This window comes from Bacillus rossius, chromosome 5 (genome assembly GCF_032445375.1).
Source record: "Bacillus rossius redtenbacheri isolate Brsri chromosome 5, Brsri_v3, whole genome shotgun sequence".
NCBI lineage: Eukaryota > Metazoa > Arthropoda > Insecta > Phasmatodea > Bacillidae > Bacillus > Bacillus rossius.
This window is the reverse complement of record NC_086333.1, coordinates 13,098,465-13,114,335: the sequence shown is the minus strand read 5'-3', so window position 1 is coordinate 13,114,335 and position 15,871 is coordinate 13,098,465. Positions and strand designations below refer to the sequence as shown.

General features: G+C 39.8%; 1 protein-coding gene across 3 annotated transcripts in view; it reads left to right on the top strand.

The window, feature by feature from the left end:
- The window catches only part of LOC134531598 (5'-3' exoribonuclease 1), a 373,786-nt gene that overhangs the window by 123,933 nt on the left and 233,982 nt on the right, over positions 1–15,871 (top strand). For all 3 annotated transcript variants that reach the window (XM_063367328.1, XM_063367329.1, XM_063367330.1), the window contains exon 13: positions 1,912–2,023. In XM_063367328.1, the coding sequence (XP_063223398.1) occupies positions 1,912–2,023 (112 nt within the window). The remainder of the gene's footprint in view (positions 1–1,911; positions 2,024–15,871) is intronic.

The following is a 15,871-nucleotide window of genomic DNA, read 5'->3' as shown; positions in this document are numbered from 1 at the left end:
ACTTGATTTTTTCTAGCTTTAAAATTAGGTTCAAGTGGAGTACTTAAAACTCAACTCGACTCAATTTCGAGTATTCATGCACCACTATATAAAGTATATTCAACAAAAGGGACTTCTTGTAAATACCAAGCAATAAAGTTATTTAAATATGTGTTCTTGCTGATAGCAAACCTTGCAAAAGGAAAAGTCACAACATGGCATGAAGTATGCTAGGGACCATTACCAAAATATAAAATACAGTACTGAAAGTAGACCAGGTACAAAAAATGAGGTTAGTGACCAAACTAAAAAGTGTAACAGTTCATGTTTAGTCTACAATAGAAAATATTAACACATTACAAATGAATTAGAGGTGTAAAAGTAACGAAAAAATGTGTACCCGTATGTATTCGTTACTATAACAATTAGTACTCGTTACTTTCGTATCGTTACTCGTTACTTCTGATACCGCATGACATGGCACATGCTATGTTATGTAACAGCATCGAATCGAGTCGTATTTCGTACGCGTACAGTATGACGTCGCGTAAATAAAAATAAATCGAATATAAACAATTAAAAATATTTGATAATTAACAGCTTTTGTTAACCAAGAAACAATTAACTCTCATTAGAGCGGCTTTATTATAATATATCTTTTAAGATAAGAACATAAAACGTGAAAATACGTGATTATAAAAAACAAAAACATACATAGTTATAATTTGTAAAAAATACTTTCTTACGTTGTTTCTGTTCGAATCTAAAACTTGTCTACACACACAATACCTTTAATAAACAGTAAAAAACTTGGACGACGAATTTCCAAATTATACTTTTATTAATAAACAAACATCGTTCTTTGTAACGAATACGCGCGTGCATGCGTGAAACATACGAAAGATGCGAGTAACGAAATGCATTCGTGTGTAACGTTTCGTTACTCGTTACTAGATGCCGCACCCGTTACTCAGTAACGAATACATACGGTTTGCTACAGCTCTAAAATGAATATACGGCAGTACATACGTGTGGCTTAAGGGGTTGAATATGTTTGTCAACAGCTCCAGTGAACTCTAATGCGACAAGTACAATGTAAGAAATAGCGCCCTCAAACAATTAGTTTAAAATTGGTAAGGGGCAATGCGATTGACATCCCTACAGGAAAAAACCATTAACGAATGAACTATTTGACACACAAGGTGGCGTGCAGAGGTTGATAATAGCAAATGGAATGAAACACAAGCTTCAGAAATTTATGGCCAAAAGGAAAAAAAAAACAAAAGTTAACCAAAACTATAACTTTTAATGTGGTGAGCTGAAAAGAGAATTTGGACAAGACTTTAACAACCTTACAAGTTACGTTACTTGGTATAAATACCACATACTTAATGTGGACTAGCAATAACATATTAGCTTTTGGCCATGACTCACTGGGACATGTATGCTGTGGTACCGAATAAATGATTGTTGATAAATGACAGATGATAACAAAGATTGAGTCATGGCATGTGCGAACCCAGAGAAGAGGGGCGGGTAAAAGACAAGAGGGAAGTAGGGTGGGGGAGGGTAGGAAGTACAAGAAAACTGCATTTTGTAGATAAGTCATGTCATTATTACCAGATTTTGTCTCTTCTAACGGCTACCTGGGGTTGGTGTCTGCTGCTGTAGGGACGCTGTTCTTCCACTGCCACTGCCACTGCCACTGCCATAATTGTTGAAGACACTTCCTCTAAATGAACTTGCAGAGTTACAGTTTGCTTTTTTGCTATTGTTTTATAATTATTTATTGTTCTAATATGAATTTCATGGAACCAATATTATTTGAAGTATATTTATTTGTTCAACAATAAGTCTATGCTTCCTATAGTTTATTGGGAAGTAGTATTGAAATATGAACAGATGGCTAGTCGTGGTGGCTACTGCTTGTAGGTGGTGCTGCTGGAGGCCATGAAGTCGTGCAATGGCCAGCTGACGGAAGAGGAGAAGCAGCGCAACACTCATGGGCCAATGCTTATTTACACGTACACAGGAGAAGATCTAGGCAAGTACTTCCATCATCTTATTAAGTGTTACAAGGTGAAGAATTAAAATCATTTTAAAAATTTAGTTGATTGTGAACTGAATTTATTATTTTTGATTGTGTTCTCACACTGCTCAATGCAGTGTGTGCTACTGAAATGTGAGATTTTTAAGAGACTGCAACAGTAGTGTGAAAACTGGATGTCTAGTTATTTCTGAAACAGGTAAATGGATGTTCAGTAAGGCAGGCTACGAGAATAGAAGGCAATGAAATAAAGAAGGAGTGAAGTCGAGCAAACCAAAGATGCGATCACTGATATCTAAAGTTTGCAGGTTTAATTCCAAGGAAAATTTTTTAATGTTTAAAATTGGTAATATTATCTAATGTATAGTAGATTACTAATTTGCCAAAGAAATTTGCTTTCAGAAAATTAGAAAAATGTGTATTTTTAATCCAAACTAGGATATATAGTAATAGTTAAACATTTTAATTTTAGATTACAATAATCTTAGCATAGTTTATTTATTAGGTTGACATGTTCTGAGTAAAATGAAAACCATGAAGATGGGTACAGTTCTAGAGGAAAACAAAATTCCCAAAAAACTGCTATGAGGATCAGCAAATGTGAGCTAATGTTTTGTACTGTCAGGCAAAGTATCTCTTCATGTGACATGGAGGACATGCATATATGAAAATATATATCTTAATATTGTAACCAATCCGGACACACCAGGTCGGCCACAACCACTAAGCGGACATATTACCCTTATACACTTCACTAGTGAAACACTAGTTCGGCAAGCACTGTAAGTGTGAGTTAAAGACGTAATGGGGCTGACCCTAACGAACAGACTTAATACAAGAGGTACCAAAATATATATTTTGGTTTATTTTATAACAATTCAGAACAATATCATCACAAATAACAAATGTATGAGATATTTATATAGTGGACCTAGATACATTCATATACAACAAATTTATGTTTATTTATATGAATTGCGCTATAAGTACGGGCGCACAGTCACATACGAATTACAAATGCAACACACATATATGTCTGCAAAATCTGACTTACTTCCTCTAGACCTTAGCCTTAATAACGTTAGTAATTCGATAAGTTAGAGCGCATATACAAATCAACGCACTTGTACAAACAGTACATGCCTTAAACGCATACTTATGTACGCCATTCAAGTGCTTCAAGTGTATCATGAACAAATATAAATATACCCGTATAAATATCTGTAATTAAGAACTCTTAATACACAACACGAATAAAACAGAATGCATCTCCTACTAATGTTAGATGAGCCTAACAGCCCCTAGCAAATTTAAGAACGTAAGGAGGTACTATACCCGAAATTACAATAGAAACACCAGACATGTGTAGCACAAAGACCGTCAAAGACAGACAACGAAAAACGGAAAGTCAAAGTACAACCTCAAACTAAAAACACCTAATGAAAACGCGCCCGAAGAAATCCGCGAAACCCGAACACAGACCACTTGCTGTGTTTGCAAAAGGAAAAAGGCGCAGCTAATAAAGACGCGGCTCTATGTTCAAACATAGTAACGGCTTACAACCACTGCCATAAGGGCGATCAAGGAGCCGACGGGCATAGTAACGGTGTCAGAACGAGCTCGTAGTGCACATGTCGGTGGACAGCCTTGCTCAGAGGGAGCGATGACTGCAAGGAATAGCCTCAGGCCAGGGGCTTATATACCAGCAAAAACTAAGCCGATAGGGGCGCTAAAATCGCGGTACACAGGGGAAAGGAGGAGAAAAGAGGGGAAGGAGGGGCGGCATAGCTGGACTAGAGGTGGGGCGGGCAAGTTTAAGCAGGGGAGGGCGGGGAAAGTATTGGCGGACCGCCGGGGCTTGCTGAAAAATTGGCTACAACTCCCCCCTCCCTAAGCTCCTCAAGCCTGCGGGGAACGTCAGTGCAAAAAGATTTGGCAACGTCCAGTCTCAGAGCAATCATTAATCTTGAAGCGTGACTGGTAAGACTACGTCGCATTTTCTCACATCATCTAAGTTTGAAATTGTATTGAGCTTGACCCATTTCAGCATAGATAAACGTTCACAGTAGCAGGGTCAGTCATAACACATATCAGGCACAGGTACCAAAATCATCTCATGGGGGCGCCAAGGAACGGCTAACCATCCCACCGGTACCCCTCTTGAGGCCTGCAAGCAAAGGCACAGAAAACGATCGCTGACCCGAATCAAACGCCTCCAGACATCCACCAGACTCGGGAAGTCGGAGAAAAGCAGAAAGCCAGAATCTAGTTAATCTTGCATCCACTCACGCCACCCATTCCGGGGTGGACCGATGTGTTGATCTCGACGAGATATCCATCCCGCAGGCGAGGTACACTCAAGCAGGAGGGAGAAGAACGGGATCAAGCAGACGTCTCTGTCACTGTCCCGACGAGGCGATCCCACGAAGATTAGCCCCGGCGTGACTGCGCCAGGAAAGGACGAAGAAGAATACAAGGGCGGGCGCGACCAGGCTAAAACAGGTAACAGAGGTGGGGGAGAGCCGCACAGCACCGAACAAACATGGAGAGAACACTCTTATACAGTCAAACCTCTATCTATCGTTTTTCAGGGGACCAACAAAAAAATTCAGTAGATGCGGACATTCAATAGATGTGGACTTCACTCTAAGAATTTTTTAAAAATATTTCAACCTCAAAATTAGTGTCAGAAATATATCAGTTACTTATCATTAAAGTTAATCAGTTGAAAAATAAATAAAAATGGAAGTATTTTACTTAATTCAATTTACACTTGCAAAAAAAAAAACATACACACAATAAATCTACATGGAAATTAAAGTCTTTTTCAATATCCTGAAGTCTGAAATATGTTTACTCATGTCATCAAATGTAGTGCTGTACTGAAGAAGCCGATTTTGCCAATATTTAGTTGAATCTGCATTTCTGCCGACTTCCGATACGCTTGTTAATTTTCGGCCGATATTACTTAAAAACGAGAGAGACTGCCATAACCTAAAAATCCAGGATTACCCATTTCACTTTTCGTAGTAGTACTGCATTCTTTCAGATCGCATTATTTCTTCGCAACATGTGCCAAACGTACATATAAAAATTTAACATCCTTTTTTTCAATAATGTTCTTTAATTTTAATGTCATAAATAAATACATTACCGTCACGGTAAATATACATCTCGGTTGTTACAGTAACTGTAGTGCAAATGTGGTAGCTATCGTGCTTCTGCAGTAATTATGGTATTGACAAAGAATCTTTAGTTCTTATTATGGTAATTATCTTAGGATAACAATTGGGTTTGTACTGTAGTTATGGTACATCATCCATAATTCTTCGCAGGTTGTTGTTCATTTGTCTTCATATTTACGTGCTCCATTACTTGGCTGCAGATTTAAGGTGATTTTTACTACTGTATACTATCGTTACTGTTTTTATGACGGTTTCTTTCTAAGATATGGTTATTTCTGCAAAATCTTTATGGTTAAACGATCATCTATTATAAATTATAGTGATGGGACCACATATTTTGTACGATCAATGCGGACAAAACGATAATTCGAACATCGGTACAAGCGGACTTTTTTAACCTTAGTTGTATGGCAATTTTGCCGGGACCGTAGAAAGTATACGATAAACACGGACAATCGATACATGCGAGTTCGATAGATAGAGGTTTGACTGTACCTACATATACAAAAAAGGGGCTCCTAAACTGCTTTATTGCCATAGAAGGGCTTTATCTGCTCCACATGAGCCTTGCGAGATTTTCTAGGATTTTTACAATCATTAAGCAGAACAGTGTTCTTACCAAGAAAACGATCTATAACAAAAGGACCTGCATAAGGGGGCATAAGCTTAACATTGAGCTGCGAAGCTAAACTAGGCAATTTGAAACTCCTAACTAAAACAAGATCACCTACTTGATAAGCATGGTCACTCCTATTCTTATTATAAGCCTGGGCAACATCTAGGCGTGCCTTGGTAAGGTTGCAAGAAACAGAATCTAAAATGTCTTCCAGCTCCCTGGCATCCAAGTTTGAATCTATGGGAGGAAGACCCCATTGGTTAAGGAGAGGGTGGGACACCTCCCTGCCCAGGAATGGAACGCAGGGAGGGAACCCAGTAGCAGAATGAGGAGTGGAATTGAGCCCTATATTAAGGAATGGGATGTCGGTGTCCCACAAGGTTTGATCATGTCGATAAAAAGAAATAAGAATACTTTTGATCACTTTGTTTACCCGTTCAACCATATTCCCTTGCGGGAAATATGGAGAGCTATAAATAGGTTTAATGGCCCACTGGAAAGCAAAGTCTTTATAAATAGCGGACTGAAAGTAAGGCGCGTTGTCTGAAACTATCAAATTTGGAGGTCCAAAAAATTTAAAAACGTAATCTGCTAAAGATCTTACTATGGTTTCAGCCTTCATGTTACGCATAGGTAGCAGGATAACAAATTTGGTAAAGATATCAATAACTACTAAAAGGCACACATTGCCCTTCTTTGACCGTGTCAGTGGCCCAAAGATATCGACATGAATGCAATGCCATGGAGCCTTAGGTGGGTCAGCCGCATACAAACCCTTCTTAGTATTGTGGGGGGGCTTAGAGAGTTGACAATCGATACAGGTTTTCACAAACTCTCGTGTATCCTGGCGCATCTCGGGCCAAAAAAAATGAGAAGAAATACGTTGAAGTGTTTTATCAATCCCTAGGTGACAACCTATAAGAGAAGTGTGAAAATACTGCAGGATCATAGGGCGCAGGACCTTAGGTACCACCGCCCTTCGTGCCCTACTATTTTTACCTGTATGATATATCAATCCATTTTCAACTATAAATTCATTTGTTTTCTTAGCCTTAATATCACGTATTAATTCCTTACAAAATAAGTCATCTTGTTGATACTGGCGGATATTTATATAGGATTCTGGAAAAAGTCTAAATGCGTTAATGCTATTCACATTATCTGTTTCTGAGATTGTATTTATATTGAACTCGTCAGGGTTGAACATACGAGAAAGGGTGTCTGCAACAATATTCTGATTACCGGGAAGGTGATGTATTACAAACCTAAATCGTGATAACCTCAGAATCCATCTACCTAACTTGCCTAACTGCTGCGGATGGTTAAATAACCAGCTTAGGGCCTGATTATCCGTGAATAAATCGAACTCCCGGTTATCCAGGTATGACTCGAATTTTTCCAAGGCGAATAGGCACGCTAGGGCTTCTTTCTCATATACCCCTAAACGGCGCTCTGATTCTGATAGGGTCTTACTCGCATAGCAAATAGGTCGCAATTTATTCCCTTCCAAGTGTCCTAATACAGCGCCCATAGCTATACTTGAGGCATCCACATGTACGGCAAATCTCTTGTCAAAATCTGGAAGGATCAAGACTGGAGGAGAGCTGATGGCCTTTTTTAATTTATTAAAGGCTTCTTCTTGTGCCTGTTCCCACTTAAACGTTACCTTTTTCTTACGTAACTCGTTTAAGGGAGCGGAAATGGTGGCATAGTTAGGAATGAACCGAGCGAAATATCCTATCAAACCTAGGAAGCGTTGAATCCCCTTAACATTTATAGGCCTATGAAATTGTGTTATTGGGGCAATCTTTTCTGGGTTCATAAGCAATTGTCCCTGATGAATAACGTACCCTAAAAAGGTGACTGACGTCTTACCCCACTCCACCTTCTTGGGATTAATGGTCAACTTAGCTCTCCGCAAACGATCTAGGACCTCGGTCACGTGAGTAATGTGTTCCTGCATCGAATTGCTATATATTATTATATCATCAATGTAGTTAAACACAAACTTATACTTGATATCGGCTAATATATGATCTAAGACTCTACTCATGGCCTGAGACCCAAATGTTACCCCCATGGGTATCCTATTGAACTCATAATGTCCAAAGGGGGTCGAGAACGCTGTATACTTTCTACAAGCCGGGTCTAACAGAAGCTGATGAAAACTATTATTAAGGTCAATGATGGAAAATATTTTGGCTTTACCCAAATGTTGCAGTGCACATTCTACTGTCGGAAGGGGATATACGTCGTTGTAAATAATTTTTTTATTTAATGGGATATAATTGTGAGCCAAACGCCAACTAATCCCGTCTTTTTTACGCACTAAAAATGTGGGCGAGCTGAAATCTGAATTTGATGCTGTAATTACTTTAGCCTTAAGGAGGTTTTCAATAATCTCACGCATAGCCTGGAGCTTTGGGGGCGAGGCCTGGTATGCCTTACTCCGCACCGGGACTTCATCCATAAGGTAGAATCGATACGGTAACACGTCACATTTGCCTATATTCTTAGTAATGACGTCAGGATAACGCAAAACCACTTCTTCGAGAGAACAAGCGGGTACATGATTGTGTACCTCTGGGCAAACAAATATAGTTTCGCAATCCTGTTTAAATTGTAAGGGAATTTTACAAGTTTGAGCAAAATAAAAAAAAAGTTCATGTTTGTTTATATCCAGTACGGCTCTCGTATGACTTAAGAAATCCAAGCCTAAAATGAAGTCGGGATTTATCCCGGGGACCACAGCAAAACACCACGACCACGAAAAGTGTTTGATTTTAAAGTGCAAGATTACGGACTCTTCCGAGGATATACAATTACCATTAGCAACGCATATGGTTGTAGGTTGTCGCACAAATGACGTGGAGTTTATTAATTTTGGAAATAAAGCCTTTAGACTATTCAAAAAATTTAAACTTATGGCGGAGCACGTGGCACCAGTGTCAACCAGGGCCGGGAAATACTTATTCTGAATTTGGACTTGAAGGAAATGTAAATAGATTTTATTTTGAAAAGAGGCTTTGCGGAGAAAACGACGGCGGCGACCTCTTTTGCGCCCCGTCAAGGCCGGTTTTCCGGACACAAAGCCCTGTAGTGTCCTGGTTGTTTACATTTAAAACACGTGCGGTTGTTTGTTTCTACCCTGGGAGCCGAACAGTTAACAACTGCATGACCAAACTGCGTGCAGTTGGCACATCTACGGTGTACAAACTCTAGGTCGGGTTTCCCGCCCTGCCGCACCACCTCAGCGGTGACGCAGCGCGCGCCAGAGTCAGCTTCGGGCGCCCTTACCCTAGCCGCGGCGCGCGGCTCGCGATGATCGCTCATGACACACCGCTCCGAGGTCGGAGTTACAGTATGCCGCAGGGTTTTATCGTGGTACATAGACGTAGCCGCAGCCTTGGCTTTACGGTCACTATTGATAAGCTGGGCGTTCCCGCCGATTGAAGCAGACTGGTAAAACCTTTGCCGAGCATTAATCCGTGTGTCCACGTCGTTTGCCCACTTACGTAAAGTTTCATACGTAATCGGCAGAGGTAACATACTTGCCAAGCTAATGGCTTCAGGCCACACATTCCCCAAGATAAGTTCGACGAGTTCTTTTTCGTCGTATCTTAAATCTAACACCTGTGCATAGGATAGTACACTGTCAACGTATTGTGAAACTGTCTCGTTGGACAGTTGAAGGCGCAAGACATAATCTCGCTTACAATGTTCAACTACCAGGGGTGGACACACAAATTGAAGAACAGCGGCTTTAAAAGCTGCATACGATTCCTTCTTAACAATTGTATCTGTTAACGCACTGACGTAAACACCAGTGCATTTCGACAATAGGGCCTTAAGGAATGAGTCATGCGGAATAAGCTGTAACTTATGTAACCTATCCGCTTGTAAGAAAAAGTCTAAAACTTGTTTAGGGTCACTGGACTCTAGTGTGGGCACATTCTTAAGAACGGACAGGAATAACTTGTGTGAAAAAGGGTCTGAAGTGACACTTACTTCAATATCAGTAGGTCTGGGGTTTCCGACTTGGATGCCAGGAGTGTCCGCCAGGGAGTCTCGGATATACGTAATCAAACGTGAACGTAAGTCGGCCACGGTTTCGGCGGGGTCTGTAGGCAGCCCAGTTTCTTCTAGATACTGGATTAGGTCTGGTTTATGCAACCGATAGACCCATCCAGTACCCTCGCCACGCCCGGAAGTTGCCATGGAACAAAAAACAGAACACACACTAAGAGCTGCCCTAGCAGAGTTGCGCAGTAATTGTAACCGATCCGGACACACCAGGTCGGCCACAACCACTAAGCGGACATATTACCCTTATACACTTCACTAGTGAAACACTAGTTCGGCAAGCACTGTAAATGTGAGTTAAAGACGTAATGGGGCTGACCCTAACGAACAGACTTAATACAAGAGGTACCAAAATATATATTTTGGTTTATTTTATAACAATTCAGAACAATATCATCACAAATAACAAATGTATGAGATATTTATATAGTAGACCTAGATACATTCATATACAACAAATTTATGTTTATTTATATGAATTGCGCTATAAGTACGGGCGCACAGTCACATACGAATTACAAATGCAACACACATATATGTCTGCAAAATCTGACTTACTTCCTCTAGACCTTAGCCTTAATAACGTTAGTAATTCGATAAGTTAGAGCGCATATACAAATCAACGCACTTGTACAAACAGTACATGCCTTAAACGCATACTTATGTACGCCATTCAAGTGCTTCAAGTGTATCATGAACAAATATAAATATACCCGTATAAATATCTGTAATTAAGAACTCTTAATACACAACACGAATAAAACAGAATGCATCTCCTACTAATGTTAGATGAGCCTAACAGCCCCTAGCAAATTTAAGTACGTAAGGAGGTACTATACCCGAAATTACAATAGAAACACCAGACATGTGTAGCACAAAGACCGTCAAAGACAGACAACGAAAAACGGAAAGTCAAAGTACAACCTCAAACTAAAAACACCTAATGAAAACGCGCCCGAAGAAATCCGCGAAACCCGAACACAGACCACTTGCTGTGTTTGCAAAAGGAAAAAGGCGCAGCTAATAAAGACGCGGCTCTATGTTCAAACATAGTAACGGCTTACAACCACTGCCATAAGGGCGATCAAGGAGCCGACGGGCATAGTAACGGTGTCAGAACGAGCTCGTAGTGCACATGTCGGTGGACAGCCTTGCTCAGAGGGAGCGATGACTGCAAGGAATAGCCTCAGGCCAGGGGCTTATATACCAGCAAAAACTAAGCCGATAGGGGCGCTAAAATCGCGGTACACAGGGGAAAGGAGGAAAAAAAGAGGGGAAGGAGGGGCGGCATAGCTGGACTAGAGGTGGGGCGGGCAAGTTTAAGCAGGGGAGGGCGGGGAAAGTATTGGCGGACCGCCGGGGCTTGCTGGAAAATTGGCTACAATATATATAAATCTCGTGTCACAATGTTTGTCCTCAATGGACTCCTAAACCACTTAACCGATTATAATAAAATTCGCACACCATGTGCAGTTCGATCCAACTTGAGAGATAGGATAGTTTAAATCTCAAATTATAGTCGCAATTTTAATTTATTGCGATTTATAAAAGGAAATACCACTCACTGACTCACTCGTCACGAGACTTTTAAAACTATAAACCCAATTGACTTGAAATTTAGCATAATTATTCATTTTGTGATGTAGACGCTCACTAAGAACGGATTCTACGGAAATCCGATCCCAAGGGGAGTTTCGGAGGGGGGACCGTGACGGGGGGGGGGGGGGGGGGGTAAAATATAAAAATTTCCATTTTTTGGTAGGAAATCACCATGGCAACGGCTGTTGCTTTGTTGATGCTTCATTCGTCTCTATGACAACGACTATTTCATTGTTAGTGCAGTCCTCATCACCGTTGAAATTTAGCTGGTATCTAAATATCAAAAATTACCCTTTTTTTTTCAAGTATTTATATTTTACAGACTTGAAACTTCACAGTAATGTTCCTTATGTTACGCAGGATGACATTTTCCGAAAATTAGATTCCATGGGTGGTTAAAACAAGGCAACAGGATTTTGCATTGTTCATGCCTTCTGCGTCTCCATGGCAACGGGCATCGCGCGGCAGTCGCGTACCCACAAGGAGGGGCAAGTATAATGAGCGGCGCAAGCGTGATCTGCCTGTAGACTGCCGTAGCGAAGTACGGGTACATCAGTTGTACGTTGCGTGCACGAGTCGGGAAACCATCGGTGTTATTCATTTTCTCTCCGGTACATTATACAGCATTGTAATAAATTTTCACTGATTTTTTTATTATTTACCATTACTGTAAATGGGTGATGTGGCTTAATTTTTTTCCATTAGTATAGCCGTGCGAAGCCGGGTCGGGCAGCTAGTATATATATAAATAAATAGCATAAACTAGGCCAGCAGCAGTTCATTTGGGCTGCTGAAAACTGCTTTTCTATTCTGTATTCCAACTGAAACGTTTGACAATAAAACAATTTAACTTGAACTTGAACCAAACTTCATAAATTTAAGACATGCGTAGACCTAACAGCTAATAATTTGCAATACGTCAGCACCTGGAGGAGTGCCTTGATCTTATTTTAGGTTTTCATAAACTATGTTTGAGTGTGAAATTTTCTATCAGAATGTCTGAGGATTAATAAATAAATCCATTGAATTTTTTAATAACCTATTAAATTCAGAATATGACATAATGTGCCTTACAGAAACTTGGTTAGATCACATAGTATTAATTCTCACTATTTGAATGATAATTGCCTGATCTTAAGAATGGATAGAGATCCTAATTTTTCTCTTTTGGACAGAGGTGGAGTAGTAATAATTGCAGTCAATAAACATAACTTTAAATCAGTTATTCCCCTTACATGCTATGATTATCAAGGCATTGAAGCAATATGGATTAAAATAAAATTTGCACAATCTTAATTTTTTTTTTAAATTGGTAACATTTTTATTCCCCTTCATACAGTTCCCTCAACTTAAGTTTTTTTATTGTGAGAATATAACTGATAATTTTGTTAGTAATCATAATGATACTGTTATAACTGGTGATTTCAGTATCCCAGGTGTCGATTGGATTAACAATCAGACGTGTAATATTTCGCATTCAGCTATAAAAACCAAAGCTAATGCCCTAATTAATTTCATCTCTTGTATTGGTGTATTCTCTTCAAACAATCTTTTAGATCTGTGTCTCACAAATTTACAATCCTGTTCTGTCCAAAAAGCATTGGATCCCTTAAAGAAAGATGTACTCCACCCATCTTTACTCATCAGTATTAATCTTGATATTACATTTAATAAAAATACAACTAATACTTCTTATAGAAATTATAAATTGGATGACCATATTGGTCTTTATCATGCCATTCACAGTAGCATGACTAGTTTTCCAGTATTTACATGTCTTCTATCTCAATGTACAATTTACCAACTTATGTTATATCTAATTATTCTATACCATTAGTTTATATCAGATATAGTCAAGTTTTGTGGAGTATCAAAACTCTAAAATCTTCCATGTCCATGTGTCCTGATAAGATTCCTAACTTTATTATAAAAGGTTGTGCAGACCTCATTGTGCCTCACTTAAGTTACGTTTTTAATTTAAGTATACAAAATGGTGATTACCCAAATAAATGGAAAATCGAAAAAATGATGCCTTTGCACAAAAAAGGAAGTAAACTATATGTATTTAAGTACAATCCCATTTCACTTTTAAATGGTTTTGTCAAAGTTTTTGACAAAAATTTTAAGAATCTTAGCTTTAAAAAAAACTCTCAGATAGTCAACATGGTTTCCATAATAGTAAAACAACAACAAGCCTTTTGTCTTTTCTTGTCCTTGACGTCCCTCGGCTTCTAGTCCCTGATTCCCCGTTTACGTAATAGTCCTGTTATGCCCGTACTGCTCTCGTCGGTGAGGTGTGGGTCCAGGCCGACGTGGCCGGGACCGGGAAATACGGGACCTGGAGGGAGAGTGAGGTGAGGAGAAAGAATGATAGGCGGTACCAAGGATAACTCGATGTTAACAGTTCTACGAGCCCCTTTTATTGTAGTTTTGAGAGCCTGCCGCAGCCTGGCGGATCCGTCGCGGAACGAGCGCCCTTCCCGCGACGACCCGGACTCCCGGAAGACCGTCCTGTCCATTAGCACGTCCCGACACACTGCAAATTTCTCCACGTAACAATGTCCCCAATTAAAGTCGCTCCACAAAGATGCGTGATACGTGCGCGGTCCGTTACGTAAAAAGTCTCGCAATGACGGCGAAGTTTCGGCGGTTCGTGACTACACTTACGCGTTCTAGGACGTTCGACTGATGACGTAACTCGTAACTCATAAACTCAACCGGGTGAGCGACTCGGCGGATGCAGCTCAGCTGCCGCGACAACCCGTGCAGTGGCACTGTCGCCGGACCACGAGCTCGGAAGACGCGCCTCGCGATCATCGCGGAGCGGCGTGCACGTCTGTCCCTGAACGAGCCCTGAGCAACACTGCCCTTCCCCGCCCGCCAGTGGGCCAAGGCCCGTGGGCCGCGGGGGAGGGGAGGAGAAATCGGCCGGCGTGGGAGAGGCCCCCCCTCGCGACGCGCCAGGCTGCGATTACATACTAGCACTGCGAAACATTTGAGAAAATTACAAGATCATTTACACAACTTAGCGAGACGTTAATCAAAAGTAAATTTACACAAGAATTAATAAATTACGATTACATTATTTACACACTTATTGATGTTCGTGACCATTTGAAAAATACATAAAGCAGAATTATTTGTAACACTAAAGAAGCTCACTGGCATGCTAGGGCGCACGCGGGTGCGTCCCTGGCCGTCGCACTACACAGATGGTGCACTGGGGGGGACAGACTCCCTCAGGCCCATGTCGGTGGCCAGGTACGGCCTCTGCATCTGGGAGGGTACGACGACTGTCGTCATCCTATTTATGCAGAAGTTATTTCTAGAGGTCAGGAAAATGCCTGTTATTTTGACAATTAATCATAAAAAATTACTGGAAAAATTATCCATTATAGGACTCTCAGACAAATACCTAACTGGTTTACCAACTATCTGAATGATCTTAAATTTTATGTATCCATAAATGATGCTAATTCTGATTAACAGATAGCAAGTTCTAGGGTTCGTCAAGGTGGCACTTTATCGCCTTTATTATTCAATAACTTTATTGATGATATTACAAAATTATTAAAATATTTTTATGGTTTTCTATTTGCTGATGACTTAAAAATCTATAGAATAATATCATCACAACATGATTGTACTTTACTTGAAAATGACATCAATGTGATCGATGATTGGTGTAATTTAAATCTTGTTAATCTTGACTGTAGGAAAACTACTATCATAAGTTTTACTAGAAAAAATCCTCCCTATTAATTTTGATTATAGTTTAGTAAATCATACATTACCCAGAGTAATCTAGTGTGAGATTTTTGTGTCTCACACTTGATTCTAAATTACTTTTTAATTTTCACAGAGAATCCATCACCATCAGTGCTAACAGAACACTTGCATTGATCAAATATATATCTAGAATTTCTACTAATTCTTATTCTATTATATGCCTTTATATGTCATTAATTAGATCAAAATTATAGTATTGTAACAAGGGGCTTCAAACTAAATGTAGCGAAGCTTCAAATTCAAACTTTAGGGGGTTGGTTGGAATCAAACAATAAAACCACAACCTGATACACAAGAGCAGATGGTATCTTTATTTGGAGGAAAAACAACGTAACTCATAAACAAAAAGAATAAAAACATCATTAAGGTGGAGCTGCGAGAGGATTTACAAAATCAAGACTTAAGTGTGGGATCATTTTCCTTCCTCTAAAGGAGGTTCCAGGATATGACTACTTACTATTTGCAAAGGTTTAAATAAAAGAATTAATCTAAATAATTTAAAACCTAACTCTATAAAAATAAACATTTATTTTAATAGAGATAATCTACACTAATATTATAAAGAGGAAAGAT